Consider the following 26,569-nt stretch of genomic DNA (forward strand, 5'->3'; position numbering starts at 1 on the left):
ATAAGTACGTTTTGTTTAGTTATACTAAACATGGTGGTGTCATCCTGCTCAGCTGAACTCTGCTGAAGTAGTGTTTGCGAAACATTATTTGATAAAAAAGAAAATATAATAAAATAAAGAAGATCATGGTCGTTAAGTCATTAAGATTTACTTCCCAGCTAAAATTCAGATAAGAATACTGATAAAGTGAGCCAACTGGTTTGGATACTGTCAGTGTTTGGAGCAGTATTGACCTCATGTCAGCACTGGAAATATCTGTCTTTTTTTACTGGAGACATCCTGGATTTTATCTGAAATCTAGTCATTAAAGCAGTATAAAAAAAAAGGGATCATATAAAATGCATACAAAATTGACATACAAGATACAAAATTGCACAAAAACAGAAAATGACGTGCTGTAACTTACAAAGGCATTGACATCATATGCTAAGACTGCGTTAGACACCACTAAGCATTAATCTTCTGAGAGCATTTGTTTCTGTCTCTCATATTGTGTCTGATTTTTGTGTAGGTGTAAATACAATTCCAAATTACCTTAATCTAAAATCAAATGAGCTGGGTTTCATTTGAACACCTGACACAACAGTCAATGTGGTTGTAAAGGTAGGCCCCCAGACATACTGCAAACATTGGTGAGATTGGTGAGACAGGCCATTTAGCATGATTAAAATCTACCTTGACCTACTCCTTTAATCAAAAGGGGTCACCACAGTGGGTACCTCCACATGTTTGATTTGACAGATTTTAGTTTTTATGCCGACTGCTTTTCCTGTTTACTTCTTAGGCTTATGTGTTAACCACTAGCACCAATATATTTCCTGTATGTAAAGCATATCATGGTGTGAACCTGAGATTAGAATTATGAGATTGCTTTTGTTTACACCTGGGAGTGACTTGTGTTTAAACTGTGCCTGTTTAACCTTGCAGGAGCTTGGCCTGGTGATCACTGGAACGCTGCCTGTCTTCAACAAAACCGGCACAGGCTCAAAGGTATCCAGAACCACTGTTGGACTCTTATGTTACCATTTTTTAAAAATCACTTAAATCATTCTCGCCTGCTTTTGTTTTGTGCCTTAACTAACTTATTCATTCTGTGTTCTTTTACATCCTTCTTTGTTGCATTTGACTCACAAAATAAATGTACTGTATGCCTGACACTTTGACCCCATGAGAGGATTTAAGTCTGTGGTTTTGGGATACTCCATAAAGTTTACCAGACCAAAAAGTAAACATACAATTACAGTCTCATCCTTTACTTTTATCCTCTGCTCTCTTGTGGCTCTAACTTACATCCTCTGTTGATGCGGTGGTCCCCCGAAGCTCGCCACAAGAAGAGAATCTAGCATGTCGTAAAGCAGAAATCAAAATGAGATCAAAACTGCAGATCAGAGTGAGAAATGATCCGGTAGCTAAGTGCTTCAAGATGAGGTCACATGTCTACCTCGAAGGACTCGGGCTTACCTCCACTGTGACTGAAAACAAGCCTGGAAATGCCTTGTCAGTGACTCATTGCAACACGTGACACTATTGGGAATTAAACTGTCCAGATTTCTGTTGCACCCCATTTCCTTGAAATCGTTCAGAATGCACAAAGGGACTTGACTCATCCAAAAAGAGCAGCAGGATTTAAAGTAGGAGTTCTTGCAGTAATTTTTTTTAACTTTCTCATCCCTTTCTGTTCTTTCTTATGGCTTTCTCTTAGAAACCTCAAAATCAGCTTATCTTGGGGGTTATGGCAATAGATGTGTCCCTGGATGATATCAGGAGACTGACGCCTCAGTACACTGTAAGGGCAACACAAATAAAGACACACAGATCCCGTGTATTAATAGGGTAGATATTACATTTGATTATTAGTTGCAGTCCTCTTTCACACGGACATTTGCTCCTCTGTTTCCTTTTTCTTCTAGTTTGGTCCTAATGGCTACTACTTTGCCATCGATCCAAATGGATACGTGTTGCTTCATCCTAATCTGAACCCACAGGTAGGCAGAACTTGTGAAAAATTGATTTGTTTCTCCAAAGATTTGCTTCTTACGTTAAAAACCATTAGAGGGTCGTTAACGCCGGTCAAACAGTCATGAAAAATGGCATTCCTGATTATCAACAGGCTTATTGTTATGTTTTTGCAGCCTGTGGGATCACTTATGTTGAGTTTTAGCAATCATGTTGCAGGATGAACCTTTGCAGAAAGGTTGTGTTTCTGTGTATCAGATGTGAGATGTTTCTTTTTTTTTTTTCTTTGCTTACCAGTCTGCTATAGTCATTTCTGCTGCCAATAGGATGTTTGCTTGGATTTCTCGACTGACTGTGTAATTTGGCTGACTTTCTTTGTTTATTATACATAAGTCAACCATATGGCTCCAGGATGGTGTTTGTTGAAGCGAGGCAACACGGGCGTCATTGAGATATGCATTTTCTTGTAAATGTTGTATGCACAAATTGATTACAGATGATTACAGCAAATTATTTCATAATAAGACTGCAAAATATCAAAATAGTTTCTTGGAAATACATCAGTAAAAGATGATTACTAGTCTTTTTTTTTTCTTTTCCCCCTTTTTGTACTCAAAGCCAACATTTTTTGGTACACAACACTAATTGCTCGCATTTCTGCACAGACCGCCAAGTTTCATGAACCTGTAACACTGGATTTCCTAGATGCAGAGATCGAGGATGACATCAAAGTGCAGGTTTGAAAAACACATTTCTCTGACTCCTATAATTGCAGGAGGTCCCATCAAAATCAGATAAACTGTAATACAAGGTTGCCAAATATATGGCCTGGATCCAAAAAGACTCCAATCTGGCCCCCTAGACATCTATCAAATTAATCCTAATAAGTGACGTGTCACTATAGTATCATTCATTTGTAATGTTTGGTCAACAGATAAGAAAACAAATGATTGAAGGTGAAACAGGAAGTACGACTATATCTACACTGCTGAAATCAACAGATAAGGTAATTTTATTTGATGATGCGTGATCATGATAATTTGGTCATTTCGTCAGCTTATACTCATATTTATAGTCATAATATTCTTGCCTAAAGCGTTACATCGATCGAGGTCAGAGGATGTACTCCTTTGCGCCGGTGAAGGGGACTGACTACAGGTACGCAAAATATTTTGAATATGATTTCGGCGACGGTAGATTTGGCGCATGCAGATGGTAGGCTTTTTAAACCCCGTGCATGTTTTGCATTCCTACTTTACATAGTCATAATTCTGTTTTGTGCTCATTAAAATTGATCTGTGGTAAGGGCAATATCCAGACACAATTTGGAATAAACTTTTGGAAACCAGAGTGGCTTGTGTCTGCGCAGCTTACTGCATGTGAACTGGTAAATTGTGCTTCCTGCTAAAAATACTTTGCAAGCCTTGCTGAAAGATTTGTGGTGGAAGACTGAGGATTTTTTTTTCCAAAGCAAAATGTCATGTTTTTATCATTTGTCCTCTCGCAGCCTGGCCCTAGTCCTGCCCGAGTACAGCATGCATTACATCCGTGCAACAATTGGTGACACAATCACCCAGGCAAAATGTAAGTGCCACGCTAAATCAGTTCAATCTCTTTTGCTATTCCAGGTTTTCCACTTAGTTATATTTACTTTCTATATATACAGACAGTAAATACATGGCAGTGGGTGGAAAATGACTGTTAATATTCTCCACTGACATCAATGCTCTCCATGTAAGGGCTTAAAAACACTTGTGTGTCTTGTTATAGTTCCTATTCATCACTTATAGCACACCCCATATTTGCTCACACAGAGATAATATATATACAGATCATTCATTTACATGCTCTCTCCTTGCATGCACTTGTCACTTGTGTATCTATTGCAAAACCCATGTTCAGTTGTGGTGGTGTTCAAAGTTTTTGTCACCAGACAAGCGGGACGAGAGGCTCCAGTGTCCCGTTTCGCACATATAGTACTCATCACTTCATTTAAAGCCAAATACCTCAGTGTGTGTGAGCCTGCGCGTGTGTCACCAAGAGGGTATTTATACATTTGCGCTCAGTCGTATTTCATGATATACACCAGATCAGAGCGTCCATATGTGTGGCATTGTCGTCATGTCCCTTTTAAGATCTGTCTGTTCCCACTAGTAAAAGATGTCATTGACTTATAGTGTTACTCAAAGGACATTTTTATTGTGTGTCTGTATTCACTGCAGCTAAGTTGGAGCCATGCCTGGTTAGAGTCTGCATTTAGTGGACATTTGTGGATCTTGTAAATGCAATATTACTTTTGATTTTGCATATATTACATAAACCTTAGTCATACTGGTCAAAACACATTTTAAGACTTCTAGGGCACCACAGCACACTTCTTATTTCAGGAAAGACACAAAGCCTGCTTGATTCTGGCACTCTGTTATATTTCATCACCTTTCAATAATCATACATGTGGACAGTTTGAAAATGTCTCTTGGAAAGGCTTTTTGTAACTTCTGAGATTTTGGTATTGGCTAAAGTTATAACAGGAAATTATGTTTGATTTCTTTTTCTTTTTCATTACAGTGATTATTTTTTGATTGCAGAGTAACCTTGCACACACTAGCAAGATTAAATAGTTCAGAATAGAACAAATTTAGCTTGATTCTAACAAATTAAATTAATGCAAAACTGCTTTTGTGCTAAAGTGTGATGCTGTTAGTGTGAAAATTCAGTTTGAAATTAGTGTGCACACACACTTAAAAATGTGTCTGATTTTTTTTTTTTTATGTGTTTATCCATGAAAGAAGAACCTGCCCATGATCAGTTTCATGATCAAGTCAGTGTGTGAAGGTTAATCCTTACAAGCCTCAGGATCTATAAAAGAGAATGGTCATATTTAAAATGGTCACAGGTGCACTGCAACTGTAACTCTGAGCATTGAAGCCCCACCCACCTGCTGTTTAAACCTTCTGTTTTTTAAGCAGCAGCCAATCAGATTACGTTACAGAGAAGGAAAGGGAATAGATTAACTGAGGAACTCCACCAAGTCTAAGTGTGAGGTAAAAGGACCATAAATAAGAATTTTTTACAGTTGTAATTCATGCAAAGCTCCTTCAATAGAGTCAAATAATAGAACTATGGTAATGACAATAAGAGCTCCACTTTAGATGTAAATGTAAAAACCATTTTGTTCCTCAAGACAAATCAAATGAAGTTTTTATAAGATGACTGAATGAACAGATTTTTGCCACATATCATAACGTTTGTTAAACTGCCCCTTTGTGCTTTCCACAAACTGATTACTTAAACTGTTGGGTACTTTCGTAGAACAATATTCTTATTCAATTTCCCTTTGAATAAAATATTGTGTAAACCCTGTTGGCTTACTTCCTTTCCGGCTCTCTTTTCCCAATTCCCTCTTTCCTCATCTTTTCACTGTCCTCCCTTCTTACGTTCTCCTGCCTTCTTCAACTCTTGACCATTCCTGGTGTGTTGGACCCCTGCAGCGTTTTTGGGCAAGTATTCTCCTCCTGTTTTTTGCCTCACAGCCCCTGTATTCTTTGTATTCTCTTATCACCGGCAGACTTTGGATGTAACGTCTTTTCCTTTGGTTCACTCTGTCTGATGCGGCGGACTCACAAAGACAGAAGCATTTTGTTCTAATGATCTGTTTTCCTTCGTATGCTGGTTTCTGATTAATAATGACAGTTCTGTGACACTGAATCAAGCTGCTATTTGCTCTGAGAAGCAGTGCTTCGCATGCAACGTGGACCCACAGTGCGGCGCAGACAGTGTGTGCGGGTCTGTGTGTGCAAGTGTGTATTTAACCCCCCACCTGTTCCAATGGCCCTCAGATGTGGTTTTGGCACTAACCCACTGTAGCAGGAAGAACAGAGGACAGGATGTTTGCATTATTTAAAGGTGAAACCATAAAGGAGAAAGCTGTGAGTCTGTACCCCGAACATGAGTTAGTGTGAGTCTTTGTTTTCTTCACTTTTCTCCTTTTTGACTCACTTTGATTTTTACAACCTTGTTAAATAACTCCTAATGAAAGACAGGATACTTCTGAACACACTAAGCCTTGCCTCTTTTGTCTGCCCTTCTGTGTGCTTTGTCATCGGTTTTGTCTTGTTTGCAGGCATCGAATCCAAAAGTCTCAGCAGAACATCGTTAATCTCTGAAACCGAAGCCTGGCTTGTCTGCTTTATTCCTTTTCAGAGAGTCAGAGCACTGTAAATGTCAGTTTAAAAACACAGTTCAAGTCCAAACCATAATCTCCCAATTCCCTTATCTATTTATCACGCATTTGTTAAGTCGGTGCAGATTTTTATTTCTTGTTTGTGTATGAGAGATCGATTTATGTTGAAATCCAGAGTTACTATGAATGAATTTAGCATTTTAAAGAAGCTCACAAAACAAGCAAAGGGTTTTTATTTAATTTTTTATTTAAAAGCCCAAAAAGTAAATTAATTCCTTATTTCCCAAATCTCTCTGCTATCCATCATTACTGGATACTTTGTGGGATTAGTAAGCAGTGACTGAATATGAAAGAAAAACCACATGGGTGCAGCTATTCCCCAACCATGACCACCAAAGAGGACAAGCAGCAGCCGTGTCGCCGTGAGAAATTCTGCTGCATCATATAATCAACAGAGAAAAATGTTAAGGTTAAACATTAAGGTTATGATCTGTGGTATACATTTCCCGCTTCATTTCAATGCACTGTATTTTAATGCAAATGCATCACAGAAGTATTTTAACTCCACAGATTTATCCTATTGCCAGAAGAATGCTAATCCTAACGCTAAAAACACATCTCAAACCTAACTTTAGAAACCGCATTTTAAGCCTCTCTTTGTGTTGTCCATCAGCGCTGTCTCCATTTGCATCCAAAGGGCTAAAAACCTTTAGTTCGAAATGCAATATTTCTATTCAGGACTCGTTCTGTGAATAAAATATTGTCACCTTTGACCCCTGTGGTTTTACCCTGTCTTTTCTTTCCCCTTTCTTTTCCCTCTCGTCTTTACCTCCCTGGGGGATGATTCGCTTGTTCATTCACTTTGTCTCTGCTGGGATTTTTTCCACACCAGGGAAAAATGGCAAGTATTTTTTCCTTTACTTTCATCTCTCTCCTTCTGGTTCCGAGTCTTAGCGGTCTTTTATACGGCACATCTGGCCAAGTCTGTTCTGGTGCCTTTTTTATTTTTGCCTTTATACCTGATTTTCACCTGTTTGTGCAAGATTTGAATCTTTGCGGTCTGTAAACACAACTTCTGCCTCAGTTAGTCTAGCTGTATGAGTTATCGCAGCCCCTTATCATTACCAGAACATCAAATGGTGTGTTTGTGTCGATGTTGCTCGTGCCCTGACAAATGCAAACAGTATATTCTTTGGAAACTGAGCTGTGACTCAACATAGACGATAATCAGACAAGTTTCTCAATTCTGACGCTTCCCAGCAATTTCTCGGATTTCAATAAAGTCTAAACGTGTTTCGGCAGGCAGAGTTGGTGTTTTGAAGGGACATATTTCAACACAAATGACAATATTTACCTTAAACCTAACCAAGGAGTTTTTAGTTACCAAACTTAAAATAAATTAAAATACCAAATGTAAACAAAGTCAGGGGGGGAATAAGGAAAATGGAAAGCTACCAAAGAGAAGGTTGACATACCCACAACCTTCTCATTGTGGGGACTTTTTAAAGAGACCTGTTATCTCTCATTGCCAAGACATACAGTATTTTAGATCGTCTAATAATTTAAAAAAAAAAAGATAACCTGATAAATAAATACAAAATGCAGTTTTTAATATAAAAAAGCAAACCTAAAAAAAGTGGAAAAAGTAGCCGCCACCTAAACCTAATAACTGGTTGTGCCTATAATGAAGTGTTTCTGCTACAAGTCTGAACTTTGACTAGGCCACTCCCAAACCTTCATTTTTTTTAATTAATTAATTTCTTTTTAGTCATTTAGAGGTTGACTTGCTGGTGTGCTTCGGGTCATTGTTGAGCTGCATAACTCAAGTGTGCCTGAGTTTCATGGGAAAAAATGCCTCCTTCATGATTTTCTGGTAGAGAGCAGAAATCATCGTTCCATTACTGCAACCTGTGCAGGCCCTGAACAGCAAAGCACTCCTAGAACCCCTTGAAGTGCTGTGTTAGTTTTGCCACACGTAACAGGACTTAAACCTTCCAGAAAGTTTAACTTTTTTCAGTTCAAAGAATATTTTTTTCAAAACTCTTGAGGATCATCAAGATACTTTTTTTTTTTAATTGTGGTAAATTTAGTCAATCACAGGTAATTCATGTTTTAATAAAAGGGGCAATTCCTTTTTCCACATATAGCCAGGAAGATTTGAATAGCTTTTACCCCTGTGTAATGGAAGTCATCATTTAAAAACTGCATTTTGTAATTTCTCTGGTTATTTATTTTAGTCTAAAATTTGTATTATGACCTGAAACATGTAAACGTGAAAAATATTCAAAACATACGAAATAAGGAAGAAGGTTATAATAATTTTTTCACCTTTTTGAGGTATCAATCTCTCTCAGACGGAACATCTCATCTCAATCTCAATAATAGTGACTCTTATTAATTTGTCTATTCTGAACCTAATTTTGAACATTTATTGGGGAAAACTCATATTACTTTATACTTATCACAGTTTCTGAAAGCCTCATGGCTGACAAGTTTGATGAATATGGCTACACACTGATTGCACCAAGGTAAGAAGGCACAGACAACTTTTTATAAAGTTACTTCTAACATAACTTTTACTCAGTATGACTGGAGAATTGTTCCATTGCCAACAGAGATTACTGCAAGGACTTGAAGCCTGACGCCAACAACACCGATTTCCTCAAGAGGTTTAACGATTACATTGACAGGAAGACTCCAAACAACCCCATGTGTAAGTATCAAAAAATAGAGAAATATTTACCACAATTTTTGTCCGTTTTGCATGTTCTTGGTGCCTATGGTTATGATGTGAGCACTGTTTGTTATAGTAGGTTTACATGAAAAAATTAATTTTTTTTACTGGAAGAGTGCCAACCCAAACGTACTCCCAGAAGTCTCTCTTTCCAGTGAAGTACAGGTCTGGCTGGATGGTTTGGTGTGCATGACTAGGCAAAGCTTTGTAATGTTGAACCCCTCTGTTCGTGTTACCCATTTGATGCTAACTCTAAAAGTCTGACCATCACACGCCTGACTGCACATGTGTGAGGCACGTCGGCTTAGATGTGACACACACACACACACACACACACACACACACACAGTATTCGATAGCAATATGCCTTCCACACCCCACCTATAGCCGCTCGACCTCATCCAATTACTCTGTGTTTGTGAGAAAGAGCAGGACACGTCAAGCCGAGAGCGTGAGCGGAGCAATAAAACACAAATCAGGGACCAGTGGACCTTTTCCCTAACATCTGACCAATGCATTAACATCCTTGCCATTTCTTACATGCGCTCATTGATATGGATCACTCTTTTTTTTTTGTGGGGGGGGGGGGGGACGACTGAGTAAACCAAAAGGTCCCCTGATATTTATAAAAGAGCTCCTATATTGTGTTCCTTGGTATAATTTGATGGTGTGCATTTAATAACTTACTTCAAACATCTCAACAGGATCAATCCAATAAAACTTTTCACCCAATTGAAATATTACTTTCACCATTATTAGCTGCCAGTTTAATGGAGTCCATAGAGAACAGAGAAGGAGAGAGAGAGGAGGCCCGTGTGGACTGTTGGGGGTTCGAGCATCGTTACACGCTTTACTTGGTTAAGCCACTGCAGTGGCGAAGAAGTTGAAGTACATTAGGAATTCCTGGGCTGCCTCCAATAAAGAATCTCTAATGAAAAACACTGCACAGAGAGGGAAGGTGGAGTAGGAGGGAAATAAAGTGTTACACCAGCTGTTTTCTCTGATGTGTGTGGTGTGTCATAAAGGTTGAAGGAGGTGGAGGGGGGTGCACCGACGAGCCTCGATGTTAATGGACTGAAGAGGGTCGTCTGTGGGTTCAAAGAGGCGGGCGTAGCAACAAAAAAAAAAGAAATGGACGAGCAGCTTGTATCATATGTTACGTTTGTCATGTGGTTTTTCACAGAAGACCACAAAATGGGGTTTTTTGTAGCACCTGTGCTACCCTATCACCTACCCCAGAGAAGGAGGCGTGTGCATGAAAATGCGTGTTTCATTCCTACAGTGCTTTAATACAGTATCTGTTTCTGATTTTAAGACGCTCTTTTCTTCAAAGAGTAATATTTGTTCTGAAAATTTTCATTTGTGACATTGCTTCAGCTTTATTCTTTCAGCTTTGTTTCCATTTGGATCTTTTTAGGCGTTTGTGATTTTGGTAATATCTCAGTTTAATCTTGTTCCCTTCTCTCAGTTTTTTATTTGGTTTTGGATACATAAAATGTGATGCAAATGTTAAAATATTTCCAAGTATGTTTTTGTTTCTGACAGTATTTCTGTTTTTCTCACAGCAGAGTTTGTGGTTGCTCTCGTCTGTTAATGTTAACTATTGATGCTCCACAGTTTTCTTTTGTTTTTTATTCCACATAATTTTTTAAAGTGCAACATCAGCTTATTGAGATGAGACATTTTAAGACTGATGCCTAACAGAAGTCTACCGACTCACTCGCATATTATTCCAAAGGTAAAATATTGAGGCTCAAAATTCTGTTTTGCTGTTTAGGCAATGTGGATTTGGTGAACCGATTGCTCCTCGATGCTGGCATTACCTCCGATCTAATCAAGATATGGAAAGAAAACGATCCGATGTAAGTGAAGCACCGGTATTTGGTAAAGAATGACCAGGTGGAAAAAATTGAACACAGGTGGTTCAAGTATTTGAGTTAATGTCAAAGATAAAGCACATTCCAGTTTTTGTAACGGTATGCTTTACAGCTTTATTTTACTCTATTTGTCAGAAACGGTGTCATGTCCAGATATGTTGCGACTGAAGGAGGGATCACACGAGTCTACCCCACAAGGTATTTCTTAGATGATCAAGGGCAGGGTTGATTTAGGATCATGGGAAGGAACATGTAGTATGTTTAGGATTATCTGATAAAGTATTATGATGTGGTCTGCTTATAGAGCAGCAAGTTACCCATGTAGTGCTTGATTTTTAGTGGTTATGGCATAAAGTCAAATTTGTTATGTATGTTTGGATATAAATGTATATCCATTTACTGCTGTATGTCAGTGGGTGATGGTGGTATAAGCTGGGGAAAGTGGCCCATTGGACCTTATACTTTGGTCCCTAGGTGCTTGACCCAGCTTCTCCTGGGGATTGCCAAGGCTTTCCCAGGCCAGATTGGATATTTAGTTCCTCCAGCAAGTTCTGGGGTTTCCCTGGGGATCCTACCAGCAAAACATGTCTAGAATACCTCTACATAGAAGCATTCCAGCCATCTTAACTGGTCCTTTTCTGTGAGAAAGTCCAGCTACAGTATTCTGCCCCTCCTCTATCTACCTAAACTTCTAGAGTGATCCCACAGAAAAGTCAATATCCAGTTAGTTCATACACCTTAAGTAAAGGTTGAGCAATAGCTTGACAAATAGATTTAGAACTTTGTCTCCATCCCTATATCGCTCCTATCAATGATAGGAGACCGTGTCAAAAAAGTGGCATCTTACTGTATAAGTCATGTGACTAGAACTCAACATCCCTTCTGTTGCTCAGGATACGATGGAGATCATGAAACTGCTGTTCACTTTTAAAAAGACTTACTTACGTGATTATTAAAATAAGTACACAACAATAATAATAATAATAATAATAAAAAATAAATATTATTTGTCATGCCACACATGGTATTTGTAATTAATGCATCACTTGTACTAGTTTTGTCCATGTATCATTTTTAAAAAAGTTTTTGTACAACTTTTAAAAAGACCTTCTCTGCCCCCTATCTCCTTGGATAACTTTAGATTCATCTACAAACTTTAATTTTAAATTAATTCCAGTTTATTTGAATCTACTCTATTTAATTTCTATAGTGCCAATTCTCAACAACAGTTGCTTCAAGATACTTCATTGTAAGGTAAAGAGCTTTTAGAAAATCCCAATAATCAAACAGATGGTGACAGTAGGAAGAAAAAACTCGTCTTCAGTTGGCGATGAGGGGAAACAGAACAGAGAGAGACAGGACAAAAGGTATACTAGCGAGAGTAGGGATGGGTATTGATAAGATTTTCACGATTCCAATTCCATTTTCGATTCTGTATAACGATTCGATTCTTTATCGATTCTCTTATCGATTCCTTTTTTTAAAAAAAAGGAGAACACTAAGGTCGATTAGCTTAGAACTTTGTTTTATATCTTCTCTTTGAACAAGATAGAAATTTAGGAGTAACATGGCCTTACAAACCCAACAGTGAGATCTTAAGAGATCCACAGCCTATGGCTCTTCAATGGGGTGTCACAGGGTCCCCGGGGAAAAAATTGTAAATGTAAAATAAAATAAATATTCTTCTGTAGCAATAACAAAGTATAATATAAATTATTCTGTAGCAATTACACAAGAATATCCAGTAATCTCCCTGCCTACAATTAAACACATTCACTTACCGAAAATCGGGGCATCTGGTGTGGCAAATGCCTTTTACCACAAACTTAGTCACTGCTCGGTGACATTCTGGCCTGAAAGGAGATGCTAACGGTAGACTGCAGCGAGAACTGCCAGCATCTGAGCCAGCCAGACTCTGTCTGTCTCTCTCATCATGGTCACCTAAATGCACAGTAATGGCAGGTTTTGTAATAAGGCAGATCGCGCTAACATAATATGCACTGTTAGTTGATTATTTACCTGCCGCATTAATGGGAGAGGACATGCAAACGTTACCGCTGCTGCTGCGTTGAGATTCACGAGTCCGGAGCGGAATTAAAAAGACGACATTCATTTAAGGTTATCGCGTGTTTTGTGAGCAAATGCTTTTGCATATTCGTAGTGTTTCCTCCCTTAAATGAAATATCTACTTTGCAAGTATTGCAAGTTGCCCTGTTGTCATCCGTTCTCGTAAAGTATGACCAAACTTTTTAGCGTTTGAGCCTCCATGTTTCCTGCCAGGTAAATGACGCTCCGCAACGTCATTCGGGGCGACTGGAATCGATAAGGGAATTGTTTGCAAAAATGGCAAACAATTCCAAGGAATTGAAACAGTGGGAACCGGTTCTCAACAAGAAACGGTTTTCGATACCCATCCCTAAGTGAGAGAGAGAGAGAGTCCGATCTATTTTTCCTCAAGGTTTTAGAAAAGATTGTTGCTGAAAAATTGTTTGCTTTCATTTAGCATTCGTCAGAGTGATGAGTGATTTATGGGTTGCTTCCCATTCTGGTAAAACCTGTGTTTTACTGAATCATTTCAGGTTCAGTTTTAAGGAAGTTTTATTCTTACTTACAGGATAGGGTAAGTCATTGGCAACTCTGGTCTGTGGGGTACCGCAAGGCTCTGTCCTTGGACCACTTCTGATTTCTTTATGCATATTACCCCTGGGACAGGTTATCTGTAGGCACAGTGTTTTCACTGCTATGCAGATGACACAAAGCTTTACATCTCTTTAACACTAAAGGCAGTCATCAAGTTAATTAACTAATTTTATATCCAATATATTGAATGCTAGATGGCACAGAACTTCCTGCAGCTCAACATGGATAAGACAGAAATAATCGCTGTCATCTCTTCTTAGCAAATGTTTAAAATTTGTTTTTAATTTACCTGTTTTTTCATTTTTTATTTTCTTCTCACTTTTTAATCTTCTCCTGCTACCAGCATTCCCCTAATACTGTTTCATCTTTATCTCTTCTTTAAATATTTTATTGCTATTTGTTATCTATCTTGTTTTTGATTTTTGAAAGGTGCTCTATAAACACATTTTATTATTTTATTGATAAACAAAGAACTGCAGTTAGAATTAGATCTATAGATTAGTATTATATTGGTAATATTTGAATGCACTCATCTTTATTTTTACAGTAATGGCCTGGACTGGACTGGACAAGCGGAGACGTATGATTTAAGCTTCTACAAGCGAAGTTTGGACAACGATCTGTACATCTTCACTCCAACTGTATTCCAAAATATTTGTGAGTAACAGCTACTCTGTTGTGTCATTACCTAAGAATTATTCTCTCCCAAAGACAACTTTGGCTAAAATACCCAGAAAGCCTCTTTTGAAGATCCAGCTCTTCCGTGAATAATCCACGTCACTGTGTAACATATTTGTGCAATGCCGTACAACCTGCAAAGTAAGCCAAAGAATGACTGGCTACAACGCAGTTACCAGGGGGTTCAACACAGTTCAGTGTTCACAAACATATCAGTATCAAGCTATAAAGAGGCAGACACTGTCTAAGCTCTAAATAATTAGCTGTTAAATCTCTCTATCGGGGGCTTGTAACCACTACGGCCATCTGAAACCAAAATAAATGAATGAAGGCTGAGAGAGAGTGAAGATAGGTGAACCTCTGCCATCACAGCATGATAGTACACATTCAAAAATCTAGAAGGGGACTTGCAAAGTCCATCCTCTACCAAGATCTAAGCTGCTATTTTTTTTTAAAGGTTTTCATTCCCTATACTCCTTTCAATCCTATTTTAGAGAATTTATTTGCAAACGACAAAACGCACTGGAAATAAACCCACAACAAGGCTTGAGACTTTACCTCAGTTCTCACCTTTGTCTTGACTTTCACCTTTACAGGTGAATAAATGGTTACAATGGTTACAATGTATTGTGATCAGATCTGGTTCTCTTGTGCTCAGATTGTGATTCTAACTTAGAGTCACACTCAATAACTAACTTATTTTTTCTGAAGTCAAAAGCGCTTCAGTAGTATACAGTGTTTTTATACAGTAAAGCATACAGTTGTATGAATGAGTCACTAAAAGAGCATCAAATGGACAGTTTAAAAGAAAGTTGAGTGTAGTGGGTGAGGGGACAACAGTAACAATTTTGTGAATTGTCTGTGAAGGTTCTCTGTCATCTAGGTCATGATAGTCCAAGGAGCTTGGAAAGAAAAGCACCTGGACTTCTTTAAGTTGCTTGAAGACATTTCACCTCTCATCTGAGAAGGTAGAACATAGAAGAGCCACCTCGACGGGACAAGACTCGGCAGTCCATCTCCATCTAAAGGACAAAGGTCACTCTTTCGAGGACACAAATGTTGACATTTTGGACAGAGAAGACAGATGGTTTGAAAGAGGAGTGAACAAAGCCATCTATGTCCACTGTGAACGGCCCTCTTTGAACAGAGGCTTATGACACCAACTGTCTGCCATCTATAATCCAGTTTTGAGATCCCTTCCCAGACGCTTTAACGCCCACTCACATCCTGGGCCTTTTGACTTCAGGAAATCACATGATAGGGTGGGGCAAGGTCTCGAAATGGGTTCACCCGCTGATTGTGAGCTTCATCCGTTTTCACACCTTGGCTCGTGTGATTAGGTAGAGGATCATTAGGGGGTCCATGTCCCTCTTGTGGGGACACTCCCATAGGGCTTAAATCTGGGACTCTCCACCATTTGACCCTAGAACTGAAGAAGCTTCTCGGATGAGAGGTGAAACATCTTCAAGCAACTTAAAAAAAGTCCAGACACTTTTCTTTCCAAGCTCCTTAGACAATTTTGTGAATTGTTAATTTGTTTAGTTTGTTAACTTTTAATGATAAAGCCAGTAAATTGTTAGTAGCCATAAAATGAAAATGTGCACATACCATTTTCAATGCAGCGTTTCCTTGGTTTTTCTTGTAGCTCAATATGAGGGTTCAGTCCTAGTGAGTAAAGCAGTAAACCTCAAGATTGACGATATCACACTCAAACCAGCTGGTAAGAACACACGTGCACAAATACAAATCACAACCCAAAGAGTGTTTACATGTTTAAGCCCCATTTCTCATGCTCTATCTTTTATTAAACCGCCTACACATAAACACACTTACGCTTAAAGCGATGCATCTTATTTATAGATCCACACCCTATAGTGTGAACTTCTTTTCCTCCAAGAACACTTGCTCCTTCTAATTTAATAGCCACTACGTTTGTCTATTTCTTCTTCCCTCTGCCATAGATACACAAACACACATACACAAACCACACATCAAGTTGTCTAGTTGTCTGTGATCTTTAGCCAAGTTCCATTTTCTGAGTTCAGAGTGGAAAGTTGACACAGAGGTCCAGTATGATCTAGGATGTCTGGCTTTTGTGTTTTAACCCAGTGGTCGGTGTACATTTGGACATAGATATGTGGAGAGAGATCTTCTCCAACACCTCACAGAGAAAAAGTGTGAGTAGATCCTATCTTGATGACATATTCAGCATGTGCGCAATTAGACACATTTTGTCGTTCCTATCAGTTTTCATCATTCTGCCCTTCTATGTTTTCAAGTGCAAGGATGAGCTGTGTGGCTGTACGATAGGCGATAAGGTAAGAGGTTCGGGTATGTAGAGTTAGTTTTGTTTGTTTTGTTAGTTTTGGATGAAAATCAGCGCTGGTTTAATCATCTGTTTAATTCCAGAATTTAAACTGTTATATTCTGGATGATGGAGGCTTCTTGGTGATGACCAATCAGATTGACCATTTTAATGAGGTGGGCCTCTGGATTTTGTTCTTTTTTTTCATTCACACAGCAGTTGAAAATATAGTGATTCTGAGTGCCTGATTTAATGTGACCAGAACTCTGCAGTCCTGCGAAAGCTTAACACCCCATCATTCAGTAGTTTGTAAAACCACCTTTGGGAGCATGAACTTGATATAATCATTTTCTGTATATGCATATGTGTATATGTATGCATAACTTTATCAGTGTCTCACATCATTGCAGAGGAATTTTAGCTCACTCTTCTTCATAACATTGTCCAGTTCATTAAGGTTTGCATGCATTTGTTTGTGCACTACTTTCTTAAGGTCACGCAACAGCATTTCAATTAGGTCGTTTGGAGAATTTGCACTTTGACTGGGTCATGGCAACATCGTAATTCTTTTCTTTGTCAGTCATTCGGTTGTAGATTTGCTACTATGCTTGGGATCATGTCCTGTTGAATGACCAAGTGTCAGCCGAGGTTTAGCTGTTGGACAGATGGCCTCATATTTGACTCTCATATTTGGGTGAATTTGATCGGACGTCCACTGCTCAGATGATTGTGGAATTATGTTAAAAGACATTTGAATTCTCCTCATCTGGAAACTGCCACAACTTTGTATCTAATTAGCAGCACCTGGCTACTACCTACCTTAATTCCAATGGAAACAGTAAGGGTGTGTTTAGTTTTTCACAGGACATAGAACCCTATAAAAACTTAACTTTTCACATGAGTGTATAGATAATGTAACAACTGATCAAATTCTGTTCATGAAATGAAATCGGAGGTTCAAGGTAAGCTGGATTTAAGTTGAAATATTTAGTGTCAAAACAATATTTCTTTCATTTTTTCTTGACCTTGAAAGAAATTCTTTTTTTACTGCCAAAGGACTTACATGCTCAAAGTTGAATTGAATTCAGCAACCAGTCATTTTACACAAAAACTGACCTTTTCCTGGACTCGCCTAATGCAGTTTGTCTTTAACTTGCCAGCTTTCTAATACAAAGCCCATAAAAGCTTGAATATCACAACAAATCTTCTGTGAATCTTCAGTAGGCCTAAATTTGCTTCTTTATTACTAAAAAAAAACATAACAAGGGAGGCTAATAAAGTTTTCCCAGGGCTTCCTATTATTAGTTAATTCACAAAGCCCAAGTACAGAAAATCGATGTTTCTGCGCTGTTTTTGTCCTATTCTAAAGGCTGACACTGGGCCCCTGTTGTCATCTGAGTAAATGTTTTCATGCCACCTCAACTCCTTCACTAATCAGAGTTGAGTGTATGGTGGATAAATCAGTTGCCTCAGCAGTACTAAAAACCCAGTGACCTCGTTTATAAAAGGCAGTGTGCCCTCAGTCATATTTCCTACAGCAGCAATGTTTCTCTCTCTGTGAGCTTCCCCTTTTCTCTCCCTCTTTCTATGTCCTTCTCTCCCAAGCTTATTCCTTTGCTTTCTCCAAAACGCCCTCCGGGAGTCTGCAAGCTAACAGTGCTGAGACTGTTAATTCATTATTTGCGTTATTGCACGTGGAAAGAAAAGAAGGCTCACTTTACCTTATAGATTAAAAGATTTATATACCCTGCGAATGTTAAGATAAAGAGGAATGAATATATGGAGGACAGCTTGTTAACAGTGACCTGAGCGATTGACTGCATTCATAAAGTACAAACACACAGAGCACTACTTACTGTACACACACCCTCCTGGAAACACTGTTACTTAAACACTTCCATGCACACAGTCATGTGATACCTCTGATATACTGAGGCAAACTACTTCCCCCAAGTAAAAATTTATGGCTGCCCGATGGACTGTGTTAATCAGATTATACCAAAGTCAGTCATCCTGGTTTGAGAGTGATTTGCTGTCTGTTTGTCTTTAAATTCTCTGTGAACTTTTTTTGCACATGTCTACAGTTTCACGACTTTATGTTGCATGTGTTTTACTTTGTGTGTGTTTTTTTTCCAGCAAATTTACAATCACTGACCACTTTATTAGGTACACCTGTTTAACTGCTCAATCAGCCAATCGCATTGCACTAACGTAACGCATTTAGGTATGTAGACATGGTCAAGATGGCCAGGTTCAAAGTAAACATCAGGCTTCTGTCAGCTGAGAACAAGAAAGTGAGGCTACAATTAACATAGACTCACTAAAATTGGACAGTAGAAGACATTGCCTATTCAGATGAGTCTCGATTTCTCCTGCAACCACTTGGATAGCAGTTCAGAATTTGGCATGAACAACATGAAAGCAAGCTGCCTTGTAGGCGGCTGGTGGTGGTGTAATAGTGTGGGCACAAATCACCCCTCCTTAAGTATTATGTTAATGCCATAGCCTACCTTGGCATTGTTGCTGACCATGATTACATGATGGCTTGATAACATTATCTTTTGATTGCTGGTTCCAACAGGATAACGCACCATGTCACACAGCTCAGATCTTCCATAATGGTTTCTTTAGTGGACTCAAATGTCTTCCACATTCACCAGATAACTGTCGTCAGTGGTGAAATGGAGGATTTGCATCATGGATGTGTAGCCGACAGATCTGCAGCAATTATATATTTCTGTCATGTCAGTATGGACCAACATATCTGAGGAACAGTTCCCACACATCTTTGTATCTGTTCTACAAAAAAATAGGTGGTTTTGCAGGCAAAGAGTGTCCAGTTCAGTACTAGCAAGGTGTACCTAATAAATAGTTAGGCAAAAGTATAATGATAAATTCAAATTATCAAGAAGCTTAGGCTCTCTGTAAATGAACAATCCCAACTACAATATCAATTTTAAAAGTTTAGTAGTTTTTGCTGTGTTCAACCATTTATCTGTGGGCTGTAGGTAGTTTGTGGACCTTGAGGCATGTTTACTACTCATGCATTTGTCTTGTTAATTATATGATTTCTTTGTGCAAGTTCTTATTTATTTATTTTTTTAATTTATAATTATTATTCTGTGCCCTGAATACCTGATCCCTGCTGCAAAACTAGATTGGGAAATTCTTCGGTGAGATCGACCCTTGTATTATGAGAAGCTTGATCAACTCGTCTCTGTACACCAATAAGAGTACGTATAACTACCAGTCGCTCTGTGATCCCAAGAAAGAGGACAAAACATCTGCCGGGATGCGATCCGTCTACGTGGTAAGTTACATAAGCCAGAGACTATAAACACACGCAAAACCTATCACACAAACTGAGCCACGCATTACTGCACACCTACACGTTCTGATGTCCATACGCAAATTAATTTCCCTGCATGAACAGAAGGATAGACGCAAGTAAACATAATGCAATTTGTACTCATACCTGCTTGATGATATGTATGCACACATACACATATACAGACATCACTCTAAAGGGAGCCATAAATCTGGATAGTGCAGACAGTAGGGAAAGCAGAGGGAATGGTGAAAGCATGGCTAAAGTGGATTTTTCAGTTAGAGTAAAAGATTGCTTGGCTAACACATCAAGCAATGTACAAGCTGGCACTTTTTTTGTCACTTACAAAAAATGCAACTTCCAGTGGAATGATGTAAATTATCTGCCGATTTTACAGTAACACTGATGCTTTCCCTTGATGTTAAAATGTTTCCATCATAGGAAGAGGCAATAAGCCGAAACTTAATAGAGGTATTTGTATTTGTAAACATTTCAAATCATTTACTAGACAAACAAAACTGTCATTTCCCAGCTGTTACCACATATTCGTACATGGTCTAGTGACCAAGGTGAGATGAAAGACGCAGATATCTTCTGATCAAAGACACTGTCAGCAGCCAGTGTAACACGGTTAGTAAAGCCTCCTTGATGACTGAGGACACCGTCAACTAAAAGGAAAGAGTACAGCACTGATTCACCGAAACAAGGCCCTCGCATGCTAACTATAATCAAAGCAACATGTTGGGGCTTTTATTTAAACCGTGTGCTACTTTGTTTTCTCACTGGTTCTTTGTTTACATAGTTATCCTCACATCTGTTGACGAGGACTGTGCTCTAATTTCCTCACAAAGGAGGAAAATAAAACCTCTGGCTGGAACTTTCGGTCTTTGTGCTGTGCAAAACTAGACAGCTACTGTAAACACAAACAGGATATTCAGACAGGCTCAACCGGCTTAAAATGAATGCTAAACTATTGATTATAGGTTTTATTCGGTGCTCATCTAATATCTATATTTTCTCATTTTCTCCCTTTAAGCCCACAATAGCAGATATGTTAAATTTGGGATGGTGGGCATCTGCTGCTGCCTGGTGAGTTCTTTTTGTTATTTGTTTGATTTTTAATTTTTTTTAATAATATGGTCTGCAATGGTGTCATCCCATTATTAGCTGAAATATTCTCTATAGAAGCAGGAATTTTAAGTCCTTAACCTCAAAATACATGGAAAGCAGGATTTGTTCCTCCACATGGACGTATAGCATCTGTTTAATAGCTGAATTTTTCCCTAGACAGTCTACATTCCAGGAAATCATCTCTTGATTTATGCGCTGTGTCACTGTCTTGATGTCATTACAACATGTCCAATAAAAATATATTTTAAGGCCACTTAAAATGTATCCATATTCACGCCCTTAAAGCAAATATTAGGGCTTTTCAACTACAGTATGCAAATTGCTTGAGCTAAACCTCATTTCTTTATATTTTGTGTCAAGGAGCTAGACTGCTTTTTAAAGTACTCTCTAGCTTTAGATGTCCAGATGTTAGGAAAGTCTCAACCTTGTTCTTTGGACATTGGCTGCTTTTTCACTACATTTTCAGTCCAATTTCTCAACCATTTTCAGATGAGTGTTTTGTTGGTTCTTTTTTAAGCCAATTAACACTTAGCACCTATGAATCATCCAAGCATAAAAGGGCTCTTAACTCAAGAAAAAGAAATCTGCATGCCTGGAAAACAATCTATGGAAGAGTCGCTGTCAAGAAGCCGATCTTAGGGAAGAGAAAGAAATATATTGTGGCAGTGGCAACTGGTCTTATGGATCAAAATCTGACATTTTTGGTTAAAATCATCATCAATATATGTGGTTAAAAATATATGGAGGAGGTTGCCAATCAGACCTGATTGAAGTGGCTTCATTCTTTAGCATAACAATGATCCCAAACACACTGCCAGTGCAATAAAAGCATAATGTAGAGAAATGTATAGAAAAGCACACAATGGAACGCTATTAGTCATAGATTGGCCTCCCCAGAGCCTGAACCTTAGTATTATTGAGGTAGTTTGGGATCATCTTAACAGAGAATGGAACAAAAGGCATCCAAAGAAGAGCTTCGCTTGTCTATCAAGAAGCGTAAAGAACTAATCTTTAAGACTATTTAAAGAAATTACAAGACAGTTGTCCTAAAGCCTCGACTATAATGTCTGCTTTCCACAAGCCTGCTTCGGTCCACGTGTGTCCGAGTGATTTTTATCATCAGAGCTTGCCTAAAGGTGATCATACCAAGTAATAACTTTCAAGCTGGTTTGAATGATACGAACACAATTTTTGACTTACATGTTGTATTTCCACCTACGTTTTCACATTTCAAGAAGTCTGTGTTCCTATTTCCCATTTTCCTAGCAAAATATAAAAAAACGAGTGACGGCTCAATACGTTTGCACAGTAATGAAAACATGAAAAATTGGATATTATTTAGTTAGTTTATCAGTTTGGTTTTAGTTTGCATGAGTACTTAGATTTTTGTTTTAATGTGTATAAAATCAAATGAATTTAACTATTTGTTTGTGTCTGGGATTGCTTTTTTTTGCTCTTAGGTCAATAATGCAACAGCTAGTGATCAGCATCACATTACCTGATTTCGGGGAAGCAGGTTGGTTCCTATTAATCACATGAGAACAAGGGGGCTGAATTGTTTCTAAGAAATTTATGCAGATCTGTACAGCCTGGATTGCCTCCTTATGGAGAATTAATTATGATGGATGTTCTTTTTACTTTGAAGTCAGTGTCATTTTTACAAATAGTTACAACCTCATCCTTAGAGGAATTTAGCAGGCTTAGGTTTGTATGTATTAGGAAAAACAGAATACCAGGCCTCCCTCTTTCTTTGTTAAAGACACTTCTTTTCATATGACTTTGGCAAAATAGAAGTTTTAGTTTATTAAAGCTTTGGAATTAGTTTTATGGGGTCATCCCCACAAAAATGTGAGAGCTGATGTTAATGCCCAGAAATGTTCCTTTTTTTTTTTCTACATTTAAATATTACTATTTACATGGCTGGTTTCTCCTGGGAGGAGGGCAATAAACTTTATCTCTTAAGCTGCTTTAATTGTCACATATTAACAAAGGATAAATGTACTATTTGTACAGCACTCCCTTCATGTTGAACCTACAGAGAATGATTGTCTGTGTTAGGTTTTCTTTAAAGCTCAGTGTCATAGCAAAATGTAGACACAAACAAAATCAAATGGAATGGTAAAAGAAACTGTAGCTTAATCAACTTTACAGAGGATAGCAAAAGTCCCTTTAAATACTCAGGAAAAAGCGCTCCAATGATTCCTCTATCTTTTCCTGTAGCATATGAAACGCTGGAAAAATCTTTATGAAGGGAAAGGAGATGATGCTGTCGATTCAAAACGACACAAATGCCCACTGTTCACGAAAATATCAACAGATTGACAGAAGTGTCAATTGAGGGATGTGCCAGAACATGTGCTCATAAGCAGATATCCTTAGAAACTTTCAAAAGCTCACAAGCAAACTATGAATGTTACACTACTTAAAATTTACAATCTACTCGTTATGAAGTTGTTTTGTTGTGTGAAGCGCTTTGGGTTCACACAAGTGCTCTCTAAATAAAAATAATTCAAAACACAACTAAATGAATGCTAATGTTTGCCGTAGGTATAATAGGTGAAAATATATCAGAGCTGTTGTTTTAATTGTGTGTTAACCAAAAATATACCTGAATGTGCTTCTACAGCTACCGATGATGCACCGGATGTGGAGAAGGAGGTCTGCATCAAGGAGGAATATCAATACTACTTTGAGAATGACAGCCTGTCTTTTAGAGGCGCAATCGACACAGAGAAGTGCTCAAGGTAAACCTTAAAAACCCGTCTCAGCTACACAATAGGCACTTGCTGTGTAGACACTGACAGAGAATAATATCTTTAAAATACCTGACGTGGGCCTAAAACCTTTCAAAACATTTGCTTGCCATAAAAGTCAAGTCAAGTCACTTGGCATTTTCATGTGTGATTTGTGCATGTGCATGGGCATGTGTGGTGTTTTAAGGTCCCCTCTTGCCGGCTAATGGAGTGCCTGCCTGCGTGCCGCGTGGAATTCCTGCACTTTAGCTGCACACACGTTTCTTTTTAACGACCACTATAAAAAAATAAAATAAAAAAGCGGAGCAAATCATTTGAGCGGCAGCGACATGCGGGTCTCAGTAAAGTTCTCGGAGGGCAGTGGCATGGTAAGGCAGGTTTGTGTGTCCTTAGGAATGAACATAGTTGACAAACTTGACTGAGTGATCCACTGTGTGTGCAGACCAATAGCTGACTACTTTTGTGGAAAAGAGATGAGAATTACTGCATCTTCACTTCACTGCTTTCTGGTTAAACATTCAACTTCCTGTATCTCTTGTGAGCATGTTTGAATGAAATCATATCTTTCCTGGACTCAAGCCCACGTGTCAACAACTCCTTTTGTGTCTCTTGTGTGTCTTCCCTTCTCCAGGCTCTATCACGCCGAAAGGCTGCCCAAGACGAACCTCGTCTTCATCGTTGCAGAAACAGAGCATGGATGTGAATGTCAGGAAAAGATATTAAAGCAGGAAGAACAGGAGTGTATCCTTTTACTAAACACCAGCTATAATCTGGTAGACAGTGTGTACACTTGACTCAGAAACAGATGTTTATAAAGTTTGTGCCTTGGAGAACATAGGCGCTGATTGTGACTGATATTTTTCACCACTCACCATTTAAAGAGGACTTGTGGTAAACAACTGAATGTTCATTCTCCAAGCTTCTGTAAAAGGGTTGTTTTCCATTATCGACAGCGGTTACCGTGGAGTATTTCCCTCATTTGTGTCTTTTAGAATCCCACACCCACAAAAATGATCGTCTCCGCCGTAATTGACATTTACAAATTGGCCCAGAATGAGAGACTTGTAATGCTTGGGTTTCTAAGTCTGTATGGCAGATGGTTTTGTGGGATAAGTCTGAATAGCTTACAAACAAATCAATGATGTTCTCGCAAATACACAGAGCTGTGATCAATTAGAGGTAAAGCCTCTTGGAAAACACCATTGTAGAACATGATGGCCGCATCATTGCAGTATTAAGCAACGTATTCCAACTAGTGGCTTTGTTTAGTAATCAAGATGTATGATTTAACACTATTCCAACTGTACGTAAAAACTGTGTCTTCTGAACAAAGCACTATTTGTTGCTGCTATTACTAATGCAGAATCAATCAGAAGTTGTCATGTTCCTGACTTCAGTAATCCAGCACAAGGGCCTGATCCTTGTCAATTGGCTTCTGAGCCGCGGTACAGGAAGGGGCCTGCAGCTTGTTTTGATAACAATAGTCATGTAAGTGCCTTTAATCAGACCTGGATGATTGTTTTCCCCTATTTTAAAAAATTGGTTGTTCTGTGCTAGTTTATCGTCTCCAGTCTGCAAAGACCTTTTGTCTGGCTTTCCGGTGAATGGGAAACAAATATTTTCTCTCTGTTTATCTTCTAAGGAAGATATTTGGATTCTTTGTTGGGTTCTCTCTGGGGTACTCTGGCTTTCTTCCTTGACCTCAGACATGCAGTTAGTAGGGTTAGATTAATTGGTGATTTCAAATTGCCCATAGGTATGACTGTGGGTTTGAATGATTGTCTGCCTCTCTATGTTAGCCCTGCGACAGACTGGCAACCTGTCCAGGGTGTAATCCGGTTCTCGCCCTATCATAACTGGGATAGGCTCCAGCTCCCCCTGACCCTGATAAAGACGAGCGGAAGAGAATAGATAAATGGATGGACTGATAACAGCAGACTTTTTCAGAGAAGATCTGCAACACTCAATGACATTTAACCAGATATACAACCAACAAGCCTTTACTGAGTGTAGTTATATCGGAAAGAAAGACCATTGCAAAGCTTTTTGTACTATACACTCACCAGGCACTTTAATAGGTACACCTGTTCCTCTGCTCAATAATGCAAAAGCGAAGCAGCAACTCAATGCATTGAGTCACGTAGACATGATAAAGATGACTTGCCGAAGTTCAAACTGAGCATCAGAAAGGACAAGAAACTTGAGTTTGTCTTTGAATGTGTCTTTGAACGTGACACAGTTGTTCATTCTAGTATTTCAGAGTATTTCAGGAACTGCTGAGGATTTTCCCACAAACTATCTCTGAGGTTTGCAGAAAATGGCCCAAAAAACAGTCTAAAATACCCAGTGATTAACAGTTGTTTAGAATAAGATGCTTGTGTTGATGCATGAGGTGAGAGGAGATTGGCCAGACTGCTTTGAGCTGATTTTAAGACAACGGTAACTCGTTACAACCATGGTATGCAGAAGAGCATCCTAACACATTGAACCTTGAAGCACTTGGGCTACAGCTGCAGAAGACTGCAATCATGTCAGCTAATAACAGGAAACTGAGGCTGCAATTTACATTGCCTCACCAAAATTGGACAATAACAGATTAGAAAAATGTTGCTTGGTCTGATGAGTCGTGATTCCTCCTGTGTCATTCAGATGGCTGGCTCAGAATTTGGTATAAACAACACTGAGGCACTGATCCTGCCTTGTTCAACCTTTAAGAAAATTTTGCGTTGTTTATTCACTTTACGACTATACTGTACCCATCCTTTGATTATTGATAACGCACCATGTCACAAGGTTCAAATCACCTCAGACTGGTTTCGTGAACATGACAATGAGTTCATTGTACTCAAATGGCCTTTACAGTCAACAGATCTCAATTCAACGAACTCCTTTGGAATGTGGTGGAACAGGACATTGGCATTGTGGATATGCAGGAAATGTGCGATACCATCATGGGTATATCCTCCAAAATCTGTGAGAAATTT

At 38.7% G+C, this 26,569-nt stretch overlaps 1 protein-coding gene across 2 annotated transcripts in view; it reads left to right on the forward strand.

The window, feature by feature from the left end:
* cacna2d1a (calcium channel, voltage-dependent, alpha 2/delta subunit 1a) overlaps positions 1-26,569 on the forward strand; it is a 103,383-nt gene that overhangs the window by 68,126 nt on the left and 8,688 nt on the right. For both annotated transcript variants that reach the window (XM_063500754.1, XM_063500755.1), the window contains exons 16-37: positions 928-990; positions 1,703-1,786; positions 1,911-1,985; positions 2,622-2,693; positions 2,891-2,962; positions 3,053-3,114; positions 3,464-3,540; positions 8,607-8,667; positions 8,755-8,852; positions 10,651-10,735; positions 10,886-10,948; positions 13,938-14,047; positions 15,714-15,788; positions 16,178-16,245; positions 16,348-16,386; positions 16,478-16,549; positions 19,531-19,683; positions 20,738-20,790; positions 22,293-22,348; positions 23,459-23,576; positions 24,217-24,326; positions 24,991-25,073. In XM_063500754.1, the coding sequence (XP_063356824.1) occupies positions 928-990; positions 1,703-1,786; positions 1,911-1,985; positions 2,622-2,693; positions 2,891-2,962; positions 3,053-3,114; positions 3,464-3,540; positions 8,607-8,667; positions 8,755-8,852; positions 10,651-10,735; positions 10,886-10,948; positions 13,938-14,047; positions 15,714-15,788; positions 16,178-16,245; positions 16,348-16,386; positions 16,478-16,549; positions 19,531-19,683; positions 20,738-20,790; positions 22,293-22,348; positions 23,459-23,576; positions 24,217-24,326; positions 24,991-25,073 (1,749 nt within the window). The remainder of the gene's footprint in view (positions 1-927; positions 991-1,702; positions 1,787-1,910; positions 1,986-2,621; positions 2,694-2,890; positions 2,963-3,052; positions 3,115-3,463; positions 3,541-8,606; positions 8,668-8,754; positions 8,853-10,650; positions 10,736-10,885; positions 10,949-13,937; positions 14,048-15,713; positions 15,789-16,177; positions 16,246-16,347; positions 16,387-16,477; positions 16,550-19,530; positions 19,684-20,737; positions 20,791-22,292; positions 22,349-23,458; positions 23,577-24,216; positions 24,327-24,990; positions 25,074-26,569) is intronic.

This window comes from Pelmatolapia mariae, linkage group LG17 (assembly GCF_036321145.2).
Source record: "Pelmatolapia mariae isolate MD_Pm_ZW linkage group LG17, Pm_UMD_F_2, whole genome shotgun sequence".
In the NCBI taxonomy this organism is placed as follows: Eukaryota; Metazoa; Chordata; class Actinopteri; order Cichliformes; family Cichlidae; genus Pelmatolapia; species Pelmatolapia mariae.